Source organism: Furipterus horrens, unplaced genomic scaffold, assembly GCF_987537825.1.
Source record: "Furipterus horrens unplaced genomic scaffold, mFurHor1.1.pri manual_scaffold_10, whole genome shotgun sequence".
NCBI classification, from domain to species: Eukaryota; Metazoa; Chordata; class Mammalia; order Chiroptera; family Furipteridae; genus Furipterus; species Furipterus horrens.
In genome coordinates, this window is record NW_028327180.1 from 43,830,419 (window position 1) to 43,854,643 (window position 24,225).

The 24,225-nt window shown below is 42.3% G+C and overlaps 1 protein-coding gene across 1 annotated transcript; it reads left to right on the forward strand.

Moving 5' to 3' along the window:
- Positions 1-18,995: 18,995 nt before the first annotated feature.
- Positions 18,996-21,806, forward strand: LOC149999907 (uncharacterized). Its single transcript, XM_090288818.1, has 3 exons — positions 18,996-19,116; positions 19,322-19,382; positions 20,093-21,806. The coding sequence occupies exons 1-3, from the start codon at positions 19,083-19,085 to the stop codon at positions 21,804-21,806; spliced, it is 1,809 nt and encodes a 602-aa protein (XP_090144944.1). The 5' UTR covers positions 18,996-19,082.
- The last annotated feature ends 2,419 nt before the right edge of the window (positions 21,807-24,225 follow it).

Sequence of the window (24,225 nt, forward strand, 5' to 3'; positions counted from 1 at the left end):
GATATTTGAAAAAGGTACCAAGAATGGGGAAAGAATTTCTTTTCATCACTTTTTATAAATTGGTCTGGACCAACTGGACTACCACATGCAAAAGAAACAGGTTGTAATATACACATCACACCACACACTGTAATTTACCCAAAAGGATCAAAGACCTAAACATCAAGTGTAACTAAAACAAACTTAGATAAAACATAGAAGAAAATTCTGGACCTTGGATTACACAAAATAGTTAACTATGACATAAAAGACAATAATGAAAAAATTAGTAATATAGACTTCATGATATTAATGATTTTTTGTGCTTCAAAGGACAGGCTCATCCAGAGAGTGAAAACACCCAGTGAAACCCTTGTGCAAAACTGCTGGGAATATAAAATTGTGTTGCCCATTTGAAAACATAATGGTTTACCAAAAAATTAAATGCCGAGTTACTATTTGATCTAGCAATTTTACTTCTGTGTAAATACCCAAAAGAATTGAAAGCCATAATTCAAGCAGATATATGTCTACTCATGTTTATATTAGCATTATTCGCAATATCCCAAAGGTGAAAATAACTCAAGCATTCATCATCAGATGAAAAGATCAAAAAAAATTTGGCACATCAATGCAACAGAATATTTTTCAGCTTTAAAAAGAAAGCAAATTGTGACACATGCCAGAAAATGGAAGAACTTTAAGGACATTATGCTAAGTGAAATCAGCTGATCAGAAAAGGCCAAACACTATATGATTTTATTTGCATAAGGTGGGTAGAGTAGTCATATTTATATAGACAAAAAGTAGAATGGATATTGCCAGGCACTGGGGTGAGAGGAAGGAGAAGTTTTGTCTTATGGGGTAGAGTGTCACTTTTGCAAGATGAAAGTAGTCCTGGAGATTTGTTTTGAAATGTCAGCGTTCTTCTCCCTACTGAACAACACACTTATAAAATGTGGAAAATGTAAATTTTATAGTATGTACACATTACTACAATTAGAAGTAAATTTTTAGGCAAGAGAGTGAAAACACAACCCACAGAATGGAAGAATTTGGCAAATATATCTAGTAAGAAACATGCATCAGAAATACCTGGAGGCCTCTTATAACTTAATTATAGAAAGTAAAAAAACTAAGTTTAAAAATGGCAAAGGGTTAAATACACCTTTTCCCAGGGAAGACAGACAAATGGTCAAGAGCACTGAAAAAATGTTGGACGTCATTACTCATCCAGAAAATGCTGAAGTAAAATGAAGTCATCAATCAAAATCCCAATGTTATACCACTTCACAACCACTCGGACAGTTAGAATCAAAAAGTGAGATAGTAACAAACATTGTCAAGGACTGTGGAGCTATCTGAACCCTCATACACAGGTGGTGCAATATAAAATGGTGAAGCCACTATGGGAAACCTTCTGGGAACTTCTAGAAAACTAAACTTAGAATTACCATATAATTTATCAACTCCTATCACAAGTATATGCCCAAGAAGAATTAAAACACGTTTGAACAAAACAAAAAACCTGTATATAAATTTTATAGCAATATTATTCACAGTAGTGAAAACATGTAGCTCATCCGATTGGCGAAGGAAACGAGCGCCAGGGGTCTCCTCTGACGGTGGGAGAGGTCATCGCACCTCACTGGACAGCTACCATCTCGCCATGGCTCGCCTGCCCCACTGGGTGCGTGGGGATCAGAGAGGCGCCTCTCGAAAAGTGGGCCACAAAACACCCGCACCAGTTAATTCCAAGCAAACAACAAGAAAGAAGCCTCCGGCTCTTTGCCTCGCTAGCTGGAACATCAGGACCATGTGCCCCGGACTTACTGCAGACCTTCCGTGGATCAAGGGTGCCAGGAAAACCGCTGTCATCGATAGGGAACTGGCACGACTAAACATCGACATTGCGGCTCTACAGAAGACCCGGTTGGCCGACAACGGAACTATCAGAGAAACCAACTACACCTTCTACTGGCAAGGGAAGTCTCCGGACCAACCAAGACAGCACGGTGTTGGGTTCGCTGTGAAGAACACGCTTGTTAACTCCATAGAGCCTCCCACAGGAGGCACAGAGAGATTACTTACCCTCCGATTGTCAACAACTTTCGGCCCAGTCAGCATTCTTAGCGCATATGCCCCAACCCTCTGCGCCACCACTGAAGAGAAAGAACAGTTCTACCATGCACTGGACGAAGCGTTATCCAAGATTCCCAGAAGTAACGCTCTCTATCTCCTTGGAGACTTCAACGCAAGAGTAGGAGCCGACCACATGGCCTGGCCCACCTGCCTTGGAAACTTTGGGAGAGGAAAGATCAATGAGAATGGTCAGTGACTGCTTGAGCTTTTGTGTCACCACGGCCTGTGCGTGACAAACACATTCTTCAAGTGCAAAGAGATCCACCAGGTGTCATGGAGGCACCCCCGCTCCCGTCATTGGCACCAGCTTGACCTCATCATCACCAGAAGAACGGATATTGGCAGCACCCTCCTCACCCGCAGCTACCACAGTGCAGACCGCGACACGGACCATGCCCTCGTGGTAAGCAAGGTGCGCATAATGCCGAAGAGGTTGCACCACTCCAAGATGAAGGGTCGCCCACGCATCAACACCAGTTGTGCCAGCAACCCAGTTAAGACCCAGCAATTCATCAACAAGATGGAAGATGCACTCGGCGAGGGAATGGCGGCAGATGACATTATCGAATCCAATTGGCCACGTCTCCGCGACGCCATATACAACTCCGCCATTATTGCTTACGGGAAGAAAGAGCGGAAGAACGCTGACTGGTACGAGGCTCACTGGGAAGAAATGGAACCCATGATCGAGGCTAAGAGGAAGGCCCTACTGGCTTACAAGGTCACGCCCACTCCCAGTACACTTCAAGCTCTACGGGCTGCCAGGAACAAAGTCCAGAAGACCGCCCGCCACTGTGCCAACACCTATTGGCTAAACCTGTGCAGAAGCATTCAGGAAGCCGCCGATATAGGCAATGCACGAGGAATGTATGAGGGTATCAAGAAGGCAACAGGCCCAATCCCCTCCAAGATCGCCCCCCTTAAGTCCAAGACAGGTGAGGTCATCACTGACCAGGAACAGCAAATGCGGCGGTGGACCGAGCACTACCTCGAGCTGTACGCAACGAAGAACATCGTAACAGACACTGCTCTTAACGCCATCCCAGACCTACCAGTCATGGAGGAGCTAGACACCCCACCTACTGCGGCAGAGCTCGGCAAAGCCATCGACCGCCTCGCTTGCGGGAAAGCACCAGGAAGCGACGGAATCCCTCCAGAAATCCTAAAGAGCGGGAAACCAGTCCTGCTACAGCCGCTCCACCATCTACTCTGTCTCTGCTGGAAGGAGGGTTACATCCCCCAGGATATGAGAGACGCCAACATTATCACCATGTACAAGAACAAAGGAGACCGCAGCGACTGCAACAACTACCGGGGCATCTCTCTCCTCAGCGTCGTCGGCAAAGTATTCGCCCGGGTCGCTCTTGCCCGCCTGCAGACCCTTGCTTCCCGCGTCTACCCAGAGTCCCAGTGTGGCTTCAGAGCTGGCCGCTCAACAGTGGACATGATCTTCTCCCTACGCCAGCTGCAGGAGAAGTGTCACGAGCAGCATAAACCACTCTACCTCGCCTTTATTGACCTCACGAAGGCGTTTGATCTGGTCAGTCGAAGCGGACTCTTCAGCTTGCTACGGAAGATTGGCTGTCCACCACATCTGCTTGCTGTGGTCATGTCCTTTCACGACAACATGCACAGCACGGTGTCCTACAACGGCGCAACCTCTGAGGCCTTCCCAGTCAGCAGCGGAGTAAAGCAGGGCTGCGTCCTCGCGCCTACGCTGTTCGGAATCTTCTTCTCCATGCTCCTCCAATACGCCTTTAAGGACTGCAGCGAGGGTGTCTTCATTCACACCAGATCCGATGGCAAGCTCTACAACCTGGCACGTCTACGAGCCAAGACCAAAGTCAAAGAGGTGCTCATCCGTGAGATGCTCTTCGCCGACGACGCAGCTTTGACATCACACTCCGAAGAGGGACTCCAGCAGCTAGTCACTTGCCTTTCCCATGCATGCAAGGAGTTCGGACTAGCCATCAGCCTGACGAAGACGAATGTTATGGCTCAAGGCACGGGGACTCCCCCATGCATCACCATCGACGGATACACCCTGGAGGTTGTCAACGACTTCACTTACCTCGGGTCCACCATCTCGAGCTCTCTGTCAGTCGACTTGGAGGTCAACCGGAGAATCGCCAGGGCAGCCACAGTTATGGCCAGACTGAACCGACGAGTGTGGAACAATTCCAGCCTCACTGAGAAAACCAGACTGCGCATCTACCAAGCCTGCGTACTCAGCACCCTCCTCTATGGCAGCGAGACGTGGACCACCTACGCAAGGCACGAAAGGAAACTCAACAGCTTCCACATGAGGTGCCTGCGACGCGTCCTGCATGTCGCCTGGCAGGATAAGGTCCCCAACACCGAGGTGCTGAAGCGAGCCAATATGAGCAGTTTGCATGCAGTTCTTAGCGAGAGACGCCTCAGGTGGCTCGGCCATGTCAAAAGAATGGATGCAGGCCGTATCCCCAAAGACCTCCTCTACGGCGAGCTAGCAGAAGGCAAGAGGATGACAGGGCGCCCAAAACTGCGGTTCAAAGACATCTGCAAAAAGGACATGACACAATGCTCCATCAATCTCAACACATGGGAAGTTCAAGCAGACGACCGCCTAGCCTGGAGGCTCACGGTCAGGCAAGGTACGTCACGCGCGGAGGCTGCGCCCAACGAGGAGGCGGCCCAGAAAAGATCGAGGCGGAAGCAGCGTCAGCAGCAGCAACAACAGCCATCTGCCTTCACCTGTACCAAGTGCGGCAGGGATTGTCACTCCCGAGTCGGACTGCACAGCCATTCTCGGCGGTGCAGATAGACTCTCAGGAAGCTACGCCATCGTCTCTCGAGACGGACGGCTGCCGACGACGAGTGAAAACATGGAAGCAAACCAAACATACATACCAGGTGAATAGATCAATTTTATCCATCCAGTGGAATACTATTTGTCCCTAAAAAATAAATGAAGTATTGGTATACGCTACAACCTGGATGACTTTGAAAAAATTATGCTCTATCAATGAAGTCAATCAGAAAGACCATAGGTAATAGAATTCTTTTCACCATAAGACTCTGGATAGGGAAATCTGTAGAGGCAGAAAATAAACTCATGGCTTCTGAGGGCTAGGGATTGAGAGGAAGATGGGAAGTTTGGAAGTTATAGCTTTGTTTTTTTGAGGTGACAAAAATGTTCATAACTGGACTGTTGTGATGATTGCACATATATGCAAATATCCTGAAAACCATTGAACTGTACACTTTGACTTGTACTCTTTAGGTGTAGTGCATAGTATGCAGATTACATTTCCATAAATGTTGTTCATATAAATAAATAAGTGCATTCAGAGTTTTGCAAGCAGATCTCTCAGGCGCATTAGAGTTTGCAGGTTGTGTTGCATCCATCCCTCCTGTAGCTACTGTTTTGTGTGTTCGGTAAGAATGCTTAATTCACTTTTTTGAAAGCAGTTTGGAGGGTTGTAACACATAGTTAAATACCAGTCTACATATTAATACACATTTGGCCCCCAAACACAATATTAATATGTCATTTTGGATTTGTAGATAAACCATGCATTTTCTTGCATACTTAATATAAAATAAAGTAAGTGGCATGCATCACTTGTTAAATGGGGAAAAGGCAAATTTTATCTCTCTATATTATGAATGTTATTAAAGAATGTATTAAATATGAAAATTATAATATAATCTTGAATAGTGTACTGATCTAAATTAATTTTTTAACTTAAAGTTGTTTCCTCTTATATACCATACTTTTAAATTTTTATTTTTATTTTTCAATTACAGTTGAAACACAATATTATATTAGATTCAGGTGTGCAACATAGTGATTACACATTTATTAAGTACTGTACAATTTTATTTTTCAGTTATACCTCAATAAAGCTGGGAGAAGAAAGTTCCCAGGTGCATCCTACATCTACATAACGATTTATTATTTTTCTTACATTACTAAATATAGGAATAAATCGGCTTAAGGACACTTTAGTTGTCTGCATTTTAAAGTTCTCTAGGGACACAGGCAAAAAGTGATCTAAATTAAATTTCCTTCCAGTGCGAAATGCACATCTGAGAATGAACGAACACATCTAACCCTGTGGTTAGACTGAGGAGAGTCCTTGCACCCAGGCTGATGCTTGGGGGTTTTAACTTCCCACCAGAGCCAAGTGTCCTGGGATTCTTTCTTACGGACAGAATGAGTGGGGTTGGAGGAGATGGATGGAAGGTTCAAGGTCTGCAAGGATCAAAGCCTAAAATGAGCCAGACTCAATTACAGATGGTGAAGTCGTATTTCAGTGTCACAGTCCTATGAATGGACTCACAGACTTACCGCCGAGCCCTTGACCCCTAGGACATAAGACCCTCTTGTTCCAGTGTGGCCTGGCCTGGGCCACCTTCTTGTCTGTACTTACTTGCTCCATCTAGAAACTGAATCAGGATTCCCTGCACACAACTGTGCCCTCGCCTTCACAAAGAACTGGATCTACTACATGGGCAGCTCCAGGATTAGAAAAAATTCTGTTTATGCAAACCTTCCAAGGTGGGTCAGCTTCCAGTTCACCAAGGGAGGCTGTTTCCCCGGAGCCTGAGTTCTCCCTCCGGCTGTTACTCAGCCTTGGGATCTGCCCAATCAAGAGCGCGCTGGGGCAAGTGGGTGGAGCAACGCACCACGATGGCACGTACATCCTTCTGGCTGCAGAAGTACCTAGGATGCAGCACCGCCTGCTTTTCATGGTCCCAAGTGCGTCTCTTGCAGCGTCTGTCGCACTGTAATTTACACGATCTTGGAAGTCATAGGAGGAACTCAGGGAGACCCAGGAAACCTAGAAATGGTGAGTAGTGCCCAGGGCCAGTGGGAGATGGGAGGAGGGGCTTGTTGGAACCGGTTGGAACCGGCTGTGGAGGTACCTTCCATTCCCCCCGCCCCCATAACCTCGGAGTCTTGAGGACCCAAGTCTCTTGGGGCGCTGTTTGGACTCGGTCCCCTCTGGCTCGCAAGGTGGGCGCTGGGCCAGCAGCGTGCACCCCAGGCGTCCTGTCCTGGCTCTGCGCGCGACTTCAGCCCCGGAGCCTCTCTGGGCAGCTCTGCACCCCGGGGCCCCGTGTGTCCCCAGATGGTGCAGTGACCACGGGGAGGCTCGTCAGGGAACAATTGTGACTTGGTCTCCGGGGTTCATTTGTGGGAGGAGCTATGGTCAGTGGGGTCCCCAGTGTGGAGGAAAAAGGGGCACTATAATAAATCTAAACGAAAGTAACCTAACAGGGTGACCAAATCATAAATTCCTAACTGGGCAGGTAATGGTCACACCCCAACACACAACTCCTGTAGTAAAAGGTTTATCTTTGTCTTTAGCAAGCCCTGTGCATTGTTCTTGTGCATCTAGGTTAGCATACCTTTGAAATGCCTCTTTTTCAGACATTTCGGAAACATAACCGCCCTCAAGGGAGCAAGTAATCTTGCTAAGCATCCTGTAATTCTATCCCCCACTTTGCTTTACCCAGTTCTGCAGTAATCTTCCTTAGGTTCCCTCCTTAATTCCAAATGCATACAAGAAACTGCAAACTGTAAGAAAATAGTAAGGGTCTTTTACTGAGAAGCATTTTTCTCAGTCTGTAAAGATCTTGCTTTTAGGTATATTCTCTGTTGGGATCAAATAAACTCTACCAAACAAAAATTTTTCTGCAGGGACGTTTCTTAGTGCAACACCAGTCCTTTCTGTGTCCCCAGGAGAACTGTTTTTCTCCTGAGTTTTCCAAGTGTTTGGGGAGGAAGATCTCAAATCCACAACCCTATGCCTCCAACCTAGCTCTTTCTGGGACAAGTCCCTAAATTTCTAAAGATTTTTTTTTTTTAATGTCTATGGATATTTTACAAGAAAGGAAAGCAGAGGACAACCACATGGAAAACTTGGAAGTCCTTGACATTAGATTGCTTGAAGTCCCCCAGACCTTCCCTGGGCACGGATATCCTGTGAGAAGTCGTCTGGGTCGGAGTTCCTCTTGGGAAACTTCCCTGGGTGTTCTCTCCTGTCAGCACTGTCCCTTTCTTGGTCTGTCACCTTGAGAAGATCAATAGGGATAAAATGTATTTAACCAATGGAGCTGGAAACAATATAAAATAGTTTCAGACAGGCAACGAAGAGGTGAATTTCAGAAAAAAGGAAAACATTCCGGTATTACATTGCATTTGCATAGAATTCTTTCACTCTTTAGTCCCCTGAACATGGGTAGTAAGTTTCTGAGGTCTGTTTTTTACTTTTGGGTGTTTTCACATACAATCGCAGAGTTTAGACTTGCAGAGTAGAAGCATGTAAGTATGATTATTTACAAACCAGTTATTTTCTGTTGAAATACAATTAACTGACACTTTCCTGAAACTAGTAGGTATTAGAAGTTTTCTAATTGAACTAGTAAAAGATCCTTATGGTTTTCTTCCTTTCTTTTCACATAAGGCTGGGTTTATGTGATTTTGATGGATTTTTAAAACACTGGGCTTTTGCTGTTTAAAATATCAAAAGTGGGCCAACGCAACTCCGATGGGGGTTAGAGGCCTGTGGTGGGTGACTCAGGCTAAGGTCCCCTGAGCCTGCACAGGGAAGTACTTGAAGGCCCAGTTGTCCCTGGGGAGTCTCCCCCTGCAGGTGTCCTACCTGCTCATGCCCAACAGGGGAGGAGCCTGTACACTGAGAGAAGCTATTGCCCTGGTAAGCTGGGGTGCACAAGCACACGGAGTTGAGGGTGGTGGGGAGGGTGATGATGCCCTTTTTGAGATTATAGTTTCTTAGGCCCAGACATTTTTGGACCCAGGGTTTGAGTTCTGAATCCACAGTGTAGGTGCACTCAGGTGAAATTTTTGCACATTGAGGAAGTCTGTGAATGTCAGGGGTTCTGACTTCTGGACAAAGGTTTGAAGAATTGGGGAAGAATTTGGTTCAGGACCTTAAACTGAATCAGGCTGAGAGGTTCCTCACTCATGGGATGGAAGCCTGGGGGAGGGAGCCCTTCCACGCTTACAGGAGAGGGGAGGGTGTGGAGCTCCTGAAGTTCGTTCCTGGGGCTGCTCAGGTGTCCCTCCCTACTTCCCACTCTGGGGGTTCTGTCTCAGAAAGGGGTGTCTAGACTCTGAGATTGTGATTATGTTCAGCTTTCTCAATGTGGGTTTTTCCTTACCTGTGGGAAAGCAGGCTGCTTCTCTGTTTTGATTCCAATGTTGCTGTGTCTTTTCATTGGATTCTTTTTATTTTCTTTCTCTTGAATATTGTGGCCCTTTGGCTCTCATTCCCATTAGCACTTGGACTTTAAAATACAACGTCATTGAGGGAAATTATGTGAATAAGGCAAGACTGATTGTGCAAATAAAAATTTTGTTTTCATTCAGGCAAGAGAACATGAAATACACGATAGGTGTTTTTAAGTTCTCAGATGCATTTTCCATTTTTAGGTCAATTTTGTATATGCCTGTCCCTAGGGAGCTTTGACATGTAAAAGGCTATACTCTCCCTAAAGTAAATAAACTCCTATTTTATTTAGGATGGGAGGAAAACAGCAGTTGAATTTTGATTTTCATTGATATGAAGAAACACATCAAAGCTTATGTAAATTTTTGAAATTTCTAGTAAAGGGCTAAGTTGCAAACTCCTAATGTATAAATATCCAGAGTGTGAAATATAGTGGATGGGAAAGTATTATAGTTCTGTTTGGGGTTTTTTTTTTGGTTTGTTTGCTTTTGATATTTAGAAAGGGATTTGTAAATTTTTTTATGCTCTTGCAGTTTTATATCATTTTATTTTTAAAGGCTTAAATTTTGTAATGGTTTCTTATGTAGGAAAGTTAAAAACAATTAATTTAATAAGCAAAGTTAATTAATAATGATGATTAACCATAGGAAATATGGCATATATAAATATCTGTTCTTGTTTTAAGTAAATAATGAGTGGGAAAGTGTTTTAAAATGCCTGAAAGGAAGCTAATTTAATGTTACTGCCTGAATATTCTGCTCCACTCCTGTGCTCCAAGTCCCTCCACCCTCAAATGACTAGTTTTGATCACTTTTTGCTTATTCTGTTAGTGTGTGTTTATATAAAAACAAGCCAGTATGACTGCATAGTTTTTATAGTTGTGTTTGTTCTTGCCATGGGTTGTCAGGCTCCACATGTTTGATGTTTGTTTACTAAAAATGAAGCCTCAGCCCTCCCTTTCCCCTGGTCCTTCTTATCTGTCAGGCTGGTAAGAACCTGGAGGTTCCTGCTTTGTGAGTTGCTGCTTGCTGGGGGCCCCTCCCCCAAGCTGTGCTGCCCTGGGTTGTATTGTTGACATCACTGAGCCTGGGTTCTATATTCAGAGAACTCTGGGCTCACAGTTTAGGCAAGTTCTCATCCTTTGGGAACAGGAGTATGGGAATCAGACCTTCATTAAAGTGGTCCTGGGTCAGTGTCTTGGCTGGAACCTATTTGTGTCATAGGCATTAAGGTATGAATCAGGCTGCGGTCATGTCCACAGTATCGGCAGCCATCCGTCTTGAGAGATGATGGTGTAGCTTCTTAAGAGTCTATCTGCACCGCCGGGAATGGCTGTGCAGTCCGACTCGGGAGTGACACGGTATCTGTCTCCTCCCGTGTTGAATTGACATCTTGCGATGACGCTGGAGTGTCCTCTCCAGTGAAGCTGAAGCTACAGAGCCTGGGCAGGGTGATATGGAGGGTCTGCTGTTGCCCATGCAGCAGACCCCCCCTCTCTTCGCATCTGAAGGACCCAAGGGAAAGACGGAGTCAATACAACTTGGCTTCAGGTGCGCCGCAGGAGTTGCCGGTGTTGACTACAACGTCAAACTGCCTTAGGGACTCCGGCTCCGGATTTTCTGTCGGGGTTTACTCCCTTAGCCTTTCCCCTGAAGAGGTATGCCGCAAGGCAGCGGAGGTTTTTTGGAGTCAGAGTTTTCCTTCTCTGATGTGCCCTGACTGGAAGATCGAACCAGCGACACTTAGCTCGCAGGCCGACGCTCAATCCCCATGTCCACAGTAGGGTGGATCTAAGTGGGGTGTAAGAATGATTATACCCCAAGAATGAAGTGAATCCATCAGATGGCCACTTCTTAAAGGGCAAGGATTTCAAAGGGAAAGAGCAGAGATGGGAAAAGGCAGCCATAAATGGTAGGCTGAATCCACTTCCCTAATACCACAGGACTTCCCAGGACCCTTTATTACTTCTGCTGCTACACCAGCCTCTACTGCATCAAAGATCCTGACCCTCTGATATACCGGGGATAACACCCATAGTCTCATTGTTGCACAGCAAAGGTATTCATTCAAACCAGACTTAAGCCCAGGTTCCTTAAGTTCTATATAGCAGGGGTGGCCTCTAATCCAAATGGCATGGATTTGAGGTCCTCTACGCCATGGTCCAGGAGAATAGGTATGACATGACATTCATGGTATTCTTTGTGGGTATTCATTTGACATTCAGGACATACCTATATTGGAAAAACGGGTTTCAGAAAAAGTGGATGAGACCTTGCCCCACACATACTGTGAAGCCCTGATGCCTAGGATACATTTTAAAAAGTTATTTAATAAACAGAAGGCCATTCACTTTGTGACATCATGAAGAAATAGCTATAGTCTCTTTCAGCACCCACAACACTGTCTAGATTCTTTTGTGTTTGGGAGGCAGCAAGTTCCTTGTTTACTAATTTTATTTGAACCCATTTATGCTGTTACTTATGATCTACTCCACCATGAGTGGATACTCCTACCATAGAAGGTTCTAGGCTGCTTCAGTTGCCACAGGACCTGGCAATGTCCTCAGAGACCTGTTCACATAGAGATTTCAGTGGTCACCTCTCTGAGCTCCTTAGACTTGCCCATGATGGCCTTAAGTTGCAGTTTTTCTCTCCCTTTCATTTGTTTTGTTGACCAGGTGCTTGTCAATTCTATTAATTGTTTCAAAAAACAGCTTAGCTTTCCCCCCCTATTTATTTATTTTTGTTTTTGTTTTTACAGTTGAGTTACAATTTTATATATTTTTTTTCCTAACTTTTTTGTTCTTACTTTTGGTCTGCTTACTTTGGATTTAATTTGCTCAACTTTTTATTGCTTCCTAAGGTAGATCCTTACATTATATGATTATAGATCTTTCTTTTGCTACTGTATTTGTTCGATGGCATAATTTTTTCTCTAGGCATTGCTTTTGCTTCATCCCACAACCTTTGGTAAGTTGTAGTTTCATTTCATTTAGTTCAAATAAGTTTTCATTTATTTTAAGATAACTTTTTTAATCCCCTGTAGATTTGTATTGTTGAATCTCCACATATTTGGCTGTTTTCCAACTCTCTTGCTATTACTGATTTCTAGGTTAATGTCTGTGCTGTAGAGCTTATTTTGTATGATTTCTGTTCTTTCAAATTTGTTAAGATGTTTTATGTCCCAGAATGTGTTGTTTTGGTGAATATTCCATGTGAATTTGAGAAGAATATATATTCTCTTCTTGTTGCTGTGTGAAGTATGCCAATAATTAAAAATTTTAAGGCATAGATTTTACATCACAGATTATAATTTTTAAATTAAATTTTGTTGTTACATGGCAGTGTTCAGTTCATCTCTGTCCTTTGTGATTTCTTTCTGCTGGAAGTTATAATTTATGATAGAAAGTGTGGAAACCTGCAGCAATCCTTCTTGCAGCCTATCAGCTCTCACCTCATGTGTTTTACCCTGTACTGTCATATACAAGCATAGAAAGAACTGCTAAGCCTTTTTGGAGAATAGACCCCTTTATCATTATGTAATGTCTGTCTTTATCTCTGAGATTTTTTTTTTTGGTCTGAAATCTTCATTGTCTGAAATTTATACACCCATCCCAGCTTTCCTTTGATTACTGTTGGCACAGTACATTTTCTCCCTGCTTTTACCTTTCACCTATCTGTGTCTTCATATTTAAAGTGGGTTTATTATGGGCAACATATAATCATAATTTTAAAATCTGATAGTCCAGTACTTTGTCTTTCAGTTGTAGTGAGACCATTAATGATTAAAGTGGTGATTGATACAGCTGGATTAATATCTACCACGGCTGGTCCTGTGTTCTATTTGTTGGTCTTGCTCTTTGTTTCTTTTTTGTTTTCAACCTTTTTTCTTCATTCTCTGTCTTTAATTGAGCGTTTGACCTGAATTTTCTTCTCTTCTCTTATATCAAATACACATCTTTTCTTAAACTTTTTAGTGGTTGCCCTTGAGTTTTATGGATACATCTACAATTAGGCACTACCTTTGTCAAGTTACACTGTACCGCCTGACGGGTTGTGCAAGTACCTCACACCACACTATTTCCACTTGCCCCTCTCTGTCCCTTGTCACATTGCTGTCACTTATTTTAATTATCCATAGCTTGAAATTACCAAATACATAATTTCTAATATTAAAACAGTATGTCATCTATTATATGACATGTTTAGTGTTCTCTGACCATCCTGGATCTGCACTGTGCCATCTGTCATTAATTCAAGGAAATCTCAGTGACTTACTTTACTGTCTTCCTGTCTTTTATAGTCTTCAGGTATTTCCCTCAGGTGTATTTAACCTTCTGTTTGAAGACAGTATCTAGGGATTATGAACATTGTGTTCTTTTTTGTTGTTGCTGTTGTCCCCCCCCCCCTTTCTTTTTTGGCGTTAGACTTTGCCGAAATTTTTTTTTTTTTAGTACAGGCCATGTTTGGGGTATTTTTCTAAATGCCAAGTTTATTTTCTCTTTTCCAATTTTGGTGACACCGAGTTGCCCTGTGACCTAAATGCTCTGATACATCTAAAGTAGAGAAGTTTGTTTCAAATTTTTAATCTTTTTTCTTGTGAGTTTGGGAATGACAATTTCTAAGTTACTTAAATGCCAGAACATAAACCATCAGCCTCCTGCCCTGATTTTTTTTTCTGCTCTCATTCTTAATTTTTATTCTTATGTTGATTTTAAAGAGAGGGGAAGGGAAGGAGAAAGAGGGAGACAAACATCAATATGAGTGAGGAACATCAATCAGTTGCCTCCTGCACGTACCCAGACTGGGGACGGAATCCACAACCCAGGCATGTGCCCTGAGTGGAAATCGAACCAACCTTTCAGGTCTGTGGGACGATGCCCAATCCACTGAACCACACCACCAGGGCAACCTGCTCTAATTCTTGATGGCTGGTTGCTGACAGCATAGAGCCTCATCTCTGCTCCTTCCCCTTGTGCCCCACGTGTGTACAAGGTGATAAGAAAGCCTCAGTGTGCCCTCCTGGCAGTGGCAAGTGATTGAATCCTCGCAAGCCGGTGCCGTCGTGCATGAACTCTCCCCCTAGCTCACCCTGTAACCTCATAAAAGAACGTGTCCACGCACCATCTTTTCTCTCGCAGGCTATTTAATGCCCTCTTGAGAGGCCGGCCTTACTCCGTGTAGACACCTCACTTGGGACAGTAATAAACCCTTTCACACCCTACAGGCTGTGTGCGCTGTGATCAGTGGAGGGATCCCATGCTCAAGGGTTGAGCTATCCTGTTCCTTTACTCCACCGGAGCTTAGAAGTGACAGAAGGGAGAGCATCCTCCAGAGAGGCTGGTCAGAAAACACCTCCCCCTGAGTGGGGAATTGGTGTTACACGCTCTTTTGGAAGAAACCACTGATACAACCTTTACGTATTTTATAATCATGAGCAAGTTCACCATGACACCACTGTGGATGTCAATGAACTCCCTTGCACCCTAAAGCTCTTAACCTTTCCTGAGTGTCAGCAGCACCCAGGAAGGACTGTTATGGTTGTGCTCTTCTGCCATATTGTCTCAGTGTGTACCTGTGTGTGCCAAAAACTGACTGGAAGCACCCCTGAGGCACATGGCTATAGGGATTTTGCCGTGTAAGTTGTCATGCCTTCTACTTTGTGTCTGAGCTCTAAGTCTGAAATAACTTTTTAGACCATCAAATCAGACAGAATGAGAATGGAAAAACTGAGTCTGTAAAGAACATTACACAAGCTAAGAGCAGTGCTTTTCTATGAGGATACAGTAGTCCCTCTATATGGTGGTTCACTTATCGTGGCCTCACTGTTTCGTGGGATTTAAAAAATATTATATTTAATTATTTATTGCAGATTTTTCGCTATATCGTGGGATTTTGCAGTACTGTGTACGTATTTATATGTGTAGTATTTATTATTTTAATGATTTTTGCCTAAAAATTTTCAAAAATATATTTAAAAATATAATAAATGATTCTAACATTAAAAGAATATTAAATCAAGATAAATACTGCACACTGTTTATGTTACAGTATTCCCTCACTTATTGCGGGTATTACATTCTAGACACCCCGCGATAGGTGAAAATCCACGAAGTAGGAACCTTACATTTATTTTAGTATTTATATATATTTTAAGGCTTTATAAACCCTTTCCACACTTATAAACCATTGCCAGTCCCTTATTAATCTTTCCCACTTTCTTATTAACCTTTTCTACACTTTTATAAACACTACTTATGTTTTTAAACATATTCTACACTCTTAAACCTACATAACTTTAACAATATACAGTACCACAAAATCCCGCGATATAGTGAAAAATCTGAGATAAATAATTAAATATAATACTTAAAAAAATCCTGTGATACAGTGAGGCCACGATAAGTGAACTGTGATATAGAGAGGGACTACTGTATGTACTTTTCTTGCAGATGAACACATACATTACACTGAAAACGAGATGTATGCTCGAGCTCGTTTGCCTATGTGAGATTGTACCTGGCACACGATTGACTTATTAATAGAAGGCGACCAACCAGAACATTGTTTTGTGTATCCTGGGTGCTGATTGGCTCAGTAACTGTAGCATCAGTCTGTCTGCTATCCCACACTGTGCGCATATGTTCAGCATCTCACCTTGTCCACTTCACTTCTACCTCTGATCACTGTGCACAGTTTTGCTCTGCGGTGTTGTGTTTTATGAAATTTTCCTTAAAGACTGAATTTATTCAAGCCCTACAATGCCACTCAAACGTTCTGCATCTTCTAAGGATTCTGGCAGTGAACCCAAGTGCCAGAGGAAGATGCTTACCATAAAAGAGAAGGTGGAACTTCTTGATATGTTAAAGGAAGGGAGAAGCTATGTGTCTGTTGGCTGCCATTACGGGATCAATGAGTCTATGGTTCGCTATATAAAGAAGGATGAGAAGAATATCAAGTCTACAGCATCAGTGACTTTCAACAAAACAGCAAGGAGAGTGGTTACTTCCCACAATAAGATCATTGTGAAGATGTAGTCTGCATTAGCTGTGCGGATAAACGATTGCAGAAAAAAGAATATCTCGCTGGATACAAACACCATCTGGACAAAGGCCAAGCAACTGTATGATCATTTAGCAGCAAAAAGGGATAATCACGATGGTGATGAGAATGAAGAGGAGGATGACAATGACGACGCTGAAGCAAGACCTGCGAGTGCTTCTCCAACCAGACCAATCCCATTCAGTGCCAGCAAGGGCTGGTTTGACAAATGTCAGAAATGCTCTGGACTCAAGAGCATTTCTCTGCACGGAGAGGCTGCCTCTGCAGATAAAGCCGTAGCCAAGAAGTACGTGAACAACACGTTCAAAGACATCATCAAGGAAGGAGGCTATAAGCCTGAACAAGTTCTCAACATGGATGAAACGGGCTTATTCTGGAAATGGATGCTGTATCACTTTCATTATGAAGGAAGAAGCAAAAGGCCCTAGTTTCAAGGCCCAAAAAGATAGGGTAACTTTAATCATGTGTGGGAATGCTGCAGGCTTTACGATAAAGCCAGGGCTTATTTATAAGTCCAAGAACCCAAGGACCCTAAAAAAGAAAAATAAGAATGTGTTGCCTGTGTACTGGATGCACAATCCTAAGGCTTGGATCATGAAACTCCTCACGACTGATTGATTTCATCAATGTTTTATCCCGAAAGTTAAGGTTTATCTGGCAGAGAAAGGCCTTGATTTGAAAGTGCTTCTGATAATGGGCAATGCTGGAAGCCATGCTGTCAACCTGACATATGATGGCTTCCAGATAGACTTCTTGCTGCCGAAAACCATCTCACTCATTCAGCCAATGGATCAAGGCGTTATTCGTGTTTTTAAGGCGCTCTACACCCAAAAATGCCCCGCAAAACCTTGTTGAAGCTATGGACTCAGATGAAGACTTCTTGCTAAAGGCGTACTGGCATGAGTACACAATTGCATTGTATCTCCAAAATATTCAAAAGGCCATAAAGGAGATGAAGAGTGAGACTTTGAATGCCAGCTGGAAAAAAAATGTGGCCAGAAGTGGTCCATGATTACAAGGATTCTCTCCTGATTAAATCCATCACTCTGTGGTGGATAAGGCCGTGAAGCTGGCAAAAATACTGGGAGGAGAGGGCTTCAGTGACATGACTACTGAAGATGTAAATACCTTGATTGATGTACACTCTCAAGCGTTGATGGATGAAGACCTGGAAGAGCTGACTAAGTCAGCAAGTGAAGAAGAGGATGAGGAACAAGATGAACAACAGGTTGAAGAAGAGGAGGAGGTTGGCCTAACACTTGATTGTCTTCCAACCATAGTCAGAATGGCCAAAGAACTTCAATGAGTGGCTGAAGAATGGGACCCCCATATGGTTCATTCATTGCAGTTTGCAAATTCAATCAACAGTGCCATGTCAGTTTACAAAAACGTTCTCAATCTGAAGAAGAAGCAGAGCCAGAAACTCCCCATAACTATGTTCATCACTTGAGTGAAGAGGTCAGTTATGCCTATACCTTTAGCAGAAGTAGAAGTTATGGACGAGACCAAAGATACTACTGCACCACCTGAAGAAGCGTCTGATGAAGTGGTGCCTTTAGAAGAGCTGTAATGCTCTTCTTTGCTGTGCAGTACATTCATCTCATCTTTATCACCTTCATCATCATCAGTACTGCACAGTTAATTCATCATCTTCATCATTCAAGTTGTAGTATACTTCACTGGTGAGTACCCATATAAAATTTTATAGTACTGTATACATATGTTGTTAAAGTTACGTAGGTTTAAGAGTGTAGAATATGTTTAAGAACATAAGTAGTGTTTATAAAAGTGTGGAAAGGTTAATAAGGGAGTGAGAAAGGTTGATAAGGGACTAGGAATGGCTTATAAGTGTGTGAGAAGGGTTTATAAAGCCTGAAATATATATAAGTACTAAAATAGATGTAAGTTTTCTACTTTGCAGATTTTCACCTATCGCGGGGGGATCTAGAATGTAATATCCGCGATAAGTGAGGGAATACTGTACTTCCATTCAGCCAGCTGCCTGTGGTTACTTCTAATGTCCTGGAGGAATTTAAGACAATATGTTTAGCTGGGCTGTTACAAGTTGGGTTTCCACAGGCCTCCTGAATGATCATGTTTGGGATGGGACTAGAGGGAAAAGCTTGTAGGTCTTCACTGTGTTTTTATCTTTTAAAACCTCATTGCAGATGTTAACATCTACCTCATGGAGTGCTGTAAATGGTGGGTAGTGAGGAAGGAGATGAAAGAATGTTTCTCATAAGGAATTGATGGTCTTACAATGATAATACTTGTTTCATTTGAATAGCAATCTTGTTATTTCCAAGCATTCTCTGAACCCTATTCTGAAAAAAAAAAAGGTGTAATGTGATTAAAATAATAATGTATAAACAATTTCCATGTATTCATGATGGTGTTAAATTTATGAGGAAGCAAGTGTGGACAGAGAGTGAGTTTCTTATAATCAAATAATAGACTAAATGTTGGGAGACAACAGAATCACACATAACTTTCCTGTAAATGGGATTTAGGTGTCCACTGCTATCAGTCTCACTCATCCTACTCTACATATATTTTGGGGTTTTAGGACTTGGTGGCCTTTGAGGATGTGGCTGTCAACTTCAGTCTGGAGGAGTGGGCCTTACTGAATCCTGCACAGAAGAAACTTTACAGAGATGTGATGCAGGAAACCTTCAGGAACCTGGCCTCAATCAGTAAGGATGACAAGTTATCTTCATCTTATTAATCAGAGGACAGGTGTTTCTTGACCATCAACATTGTTCTTAGATGTGGGGTGTGGGAAGGGAGGACATTGGTAAATAAACGGGGCATGGTCACAGCTCATCATAGACCTAGAAGCTAATGATTTTTCTAGACTTTCTAATAGTTTGGAATCGATTTTCTGGGCCTGCCTTTTAGGAAAGAAATGGGAAGATCATGACATTGAAGATCAGTACAAAAACCAGGGGAGAAAACGAAGGTGAGTCACACTCACAGTGGAAAGCACTGTCCATTCTGAGAAAGCTGTTATGCTACCAGATTTAAAAAGAAGAACCAAAATAACTTTTGCTTCAAATTTATTACCTCCCAGAAAAGTTCCACATAATTTGTTATATATGACAAAGTTGTTCAGTGTTTGAAAAGTAATTCATTTATTTAAAAAAATGTGCTGTCGAGGGTCTCCCTGGGCATAGGGCTACCCTGTGATTTGGCAAGGGCCTCACCTTCAAGGCTATCTACGATATATTTTTTTTGAGATTTTACCCATTTATTTTCAGAGAGAGGGCAAGGGAGGGAGAAAGTAAGGGAGAGAAACATCTATGTGCAATTGGTTGCTTCTCACACCCCCGCAACTGGGGCCTGACCAATGTGCGCTGACCAGGAACTGAACCGGTGACCTTTGGTTCACAGGCCAACATTCAATCAACTGAGCCACACCAGCCAGGGTTGAAAATTAACTGAAATGGAAAGAGTGTTGATAAACCCTTTAGATGAATATCATTGTTTTGATAGTAACAAAGGCATACTCCTCTTGCAAAGCATTCAGTACATTAAGTTTCTAATCATTCATTCAGACAAGAGGAAAATCTAAATTTTTGCTGTAAATTGTGAAAATATAGTTCAAACATTGTACTAATAATTTTAAAATCATTAAAAATTTATTAGTAATGTGCTTCTCAGTTTTTACAGAAATCCAATGTTAGAGAGACTCCATGAAGGGGAAAAGAATAGTCAATGTGGGGAAGACTTCAGCCTTATTCCAAATCTCAGTCTGAAGAAGAAACCTCTTCCAGGAGGAAAACTACAGGAATACAGTGTGTGTGGGAAAGTCTTCATGCATCATTCATCCCATAATGGGCACATCAGATGGCACACTGGACACAAACCATATGGTTATCAGAATTATGGAGACAAGTTATTTAATCATGATGTATGTGAGAGAGCCTTCAGTTATCTCCAGTGCTTTGACAAACATGAAAGAAACCACAATGGAGAAAAAGCTTACAAATGTAAGGAATGTGAGAAAACCTTTAGTTCATCAAATTTACTTCAAATACATGAAAGATCCCACACTGGAGAAAAACCTTATAAATGTAAACAATGTGGGAAAGCCTTCAGTTGTCTCAGTTCTCTTCAACGTCATGAAAAAATTCACACTGGAGAAAAACCCTATGAATGTAAGGAGTGTGGAAAAACCTTCAGATATTATCAAAATTATCGAAGACATGAAACTAAATTTACTGGAGAGAAGCCCTATGAATGTAAGGAATGTGGGAAAGCCTTCATATGTTATCAAAGTTTTCGAAGACATGAAAGAAATCACAGAGAAGTGAAATTATATGCATGTAAGCAGTGTGGTAAAACATTTAGTTGTCTCCGTTATCTTCAAAAACATGAAAGAAATCACACTGGAAAGAAACCCTATGAATGTAAAAAATGTAGTAAAGAATTTAGGTATCCCAGTGATCTTCAAAAACACGAGAGAAATCACACTGGAGAGAAACCCTTTGGATGTCTGGATTGTGGTAAAGCCTACAGAGATCCCAGTTCCTTACAAGCACATCAAAGAACTCATATTGAAGAGAAACCTTATGAATGTAAAGAATGTGGGAAAGCTTTCAGTTCTCATCAATGTGTTCAAATACATGAAAGAAATCACACTGGAGAGAAACCCTATGAATGTAAAATATGTAGCAAAACATTTGGTTATCCCAGTTCTCTTCGATATCACAAAAGGACGCATACTGGAGAGAAATCCTATGAATGTAAGGAATGTGGGAAAGCCTATAGATATCTCAGTTCCTTACGAATACATGAAAGGATTCATACTGGAGAGAAACCTTATGAATGTAAGGCATGTGGAAAATCCTACAGATGTTATCAAAGTTTCCAAACACATGAAAGTAATCATACTGGCGAAAAACCATATGTATGTAAAAAATGTAGTAAAGCATTTAGTTGTCTTCATTATCTTCGAAAACATGAAATAAACCACACTGGAAAGAAACCCTATAAATGCAAAAACTGTAATAAATCATTTAGGTATCCGAGTGATCTTCAGAAACATGAAAGAAATCACACTGGAGAAAAACCCTTTGAATGTAAGGAATGTGGTAAAGCTTACGGAGACCACAGTTCCTTACAGACACATGAAAAAACTCACACTGGGGACAAACCCTATGAATGTAAGGAATGTGGGAAAGCCTTCCGATGGTATCGAAGTTTTCAAACACATGAAAGAAATCACACTGGAGAGAAGCCATATGTATGTAAAAAATGTAGTAAAGCCTTTACTTGTCTTCGTTATCTTCGAAAACATGAAAGAACTCATACTGGAGAGAACCCCATATATGTAAGCAATTTGGAAAAGTCTTCATTTATCACACAACCTTTCAAAATGTGAAGATGCACACTGGAGAAAAAACATATTAATGTGCAGAATTTGGGAAAGGCTTCCCTTTCAAAAGCATAAAAGGACTCATGGGATAAAAATTGTAGAATGTAAATTGTGGGCAACCGCTCCTTGTGGTTTAAGGAATTGTAGACCCAGCCTGAGCATGATGAGCCACCAGCGTCCTGGCCGCGCTTGTCTCTAAGTCTCAACATAAGGCTGTGTGTGGAACATGACTGTTAACCACTCAGAGGGTTGCCATGGTAATTAGATCAAAGAGCGCTCATTAAGCTCATTGTACTTTAACACTTGCTCCGCTTTTCTTATCAGTAATGTAGTGTAAGCTATCCTTAGCAGGGAGTATATGGAACCCTGCACCTGGTCCGAATGCTTTATAGACCTTGACTCTAATCAGTCAGTGTGACTCCCGAATTAGTGCATGTAATCTGTTACTGTCAAATGTCTGAATACAATAGACAATTTATGAATTTTAACCTTGTAGCTCTCATATGTATCCTCCTCAATAAAAGACATGAGGGATGAAGGTTTGGCTGCTGGTCTCCACTAGAGAGGCAGTCACCTTCTTTGCCCCAGACATAATAAAGTGTCCTGGGTAAAAGTTTGTTCTGCCATGGTCACGAAGCCTCTGCTGGACAGAGCAACTTCCAACCTAGCCTAGGGTGTGTGTGGCACCTCCGCCATAGTAAATAGTTTGGGAAAAATTATGAATTGGTCCACATTCTTACAAGTGAAAATTTCCTTCAAAAAAAATTAAAATTAAGTAACATGAGAAAGCTTGATCGAAATTAATCCACATTTAATGTTCCAGAAAGTTTTCAATGTGAAGAAGTTCTCATTAATGTTGTAAGTATATTGTGTTTATTGAAACTTTTTCTGTTCTTCAGCATTGGACTGTGGATTTCTACTAATTACTTTCAGATATGAATACTCACATGAGATAATAGAGTCTTTCAACAAGAGTACATGAAATCAATAGGTAGTGATGTTTTCTTAAAACATTTAATAATATTTTCTATCTTTTTGAAGCCTTTATTGATAGATACATGGATGAATTGAAGTCTGTTTTTAGCATACAGTTAGGTTAAATATCTTTATATAATGCTTTATTTGTTTTGTTTTATGTGGCCATTAAAAAATGACAGTTTGGTATTTGGGTTTTCGTAGTGGCCCGAGGCAGCCCTTTCTATCCCTAGTCCCTTATGTACATTCAACTCTTCCCTCTGATAAAGCTCCTTTTTTGGAATGGTAGGTGTAGGAGCCTTTTTTTATTTTCTATACTTATAAATAGTTGGGATAAATTTCATGTATGTCAAGTTTAGGAAGAATATAGTTATACGTGAATTATTTTCATATTTGGACCTTTGCTGTTTATTCCTCCTCTGGACTGATGTTTGGTGAGTGCACTTTGAATTAAGAACAGGGGCCTTTGATAGGGCAACAAAATCAAGAGCTGAAGATTTTCCCTCCCATTGGGTGATGTTAGAGCCTTGAATCCATCTCCTTTATAGTCGATGTTAGAATTCTTTAGTAGCTTCACCTGCATGAGATTTGGAAGGCAAAAACGAAGAAGGCCAAAACTCCCACTGACAGATAGACACAGGAACTTCAAGGACAAATTCCTCTAGCCTGTTACCTAGATTTTTTGCCCTTCCAATCAAGACTATCCGCATAACCACCACCAAATATTTAATTGACACTTCCATGGAGGTGTAGATTCCCACTGATGTCTTCACAAACCCAACACCAAAGATCCATTAGAGGACTTCCAGCCAAGATGGAGGCCTAGACAAACATGCTGCATCTCCCTCCACAACTGAGAAGGAATACAACTACCTCTAAACTAGAAACAACCAGAAGTTCCAGAAAATCAAGCTGCATGGAAGTGCAACAAACAAAGATATAAAGAAGAAATACTCATCCAGACAGGTAGGAGGGGCAGAGCTGGGGCGGAGAGGACACGGTGTGCTGGCGGCAGCAGCGTCAGGCTGGCGTAAAGCACAGTCACGTGTTTTAAAAAGTCAGGAGGGACACCTGGGGAGCGCTTCGAGCACCAGACCAGACCGCACAGCTCACTGTCCCAGCGCAGGGGAAAATAAAGCCTCATTGCTTCTGACTGTGCAAACCAGTGAGGGTTGGGGTGGAGGAAGAAACTGCGGGTCTCTCATCAGAGTCTGCTTGTTTAAAGGGGCCCCATGGTTCTAGTGCATCCACAGACCCACCCACTCTGGGAACTACAGCCAGGGCGGCAGCTAGAGAGGCACCAGTCCCTTATGGAAGTGGGAGAAGTGCCTGGAAAAGGGGTGAGTGCTGGGCAAGCGGCATTTTTCCCTCTCTGACCCATCCCCCACATACAGCACCACAACGTGGTGAAACGGGTCGTCCTGTACTGACAAGTACCTAAGACTCCGCC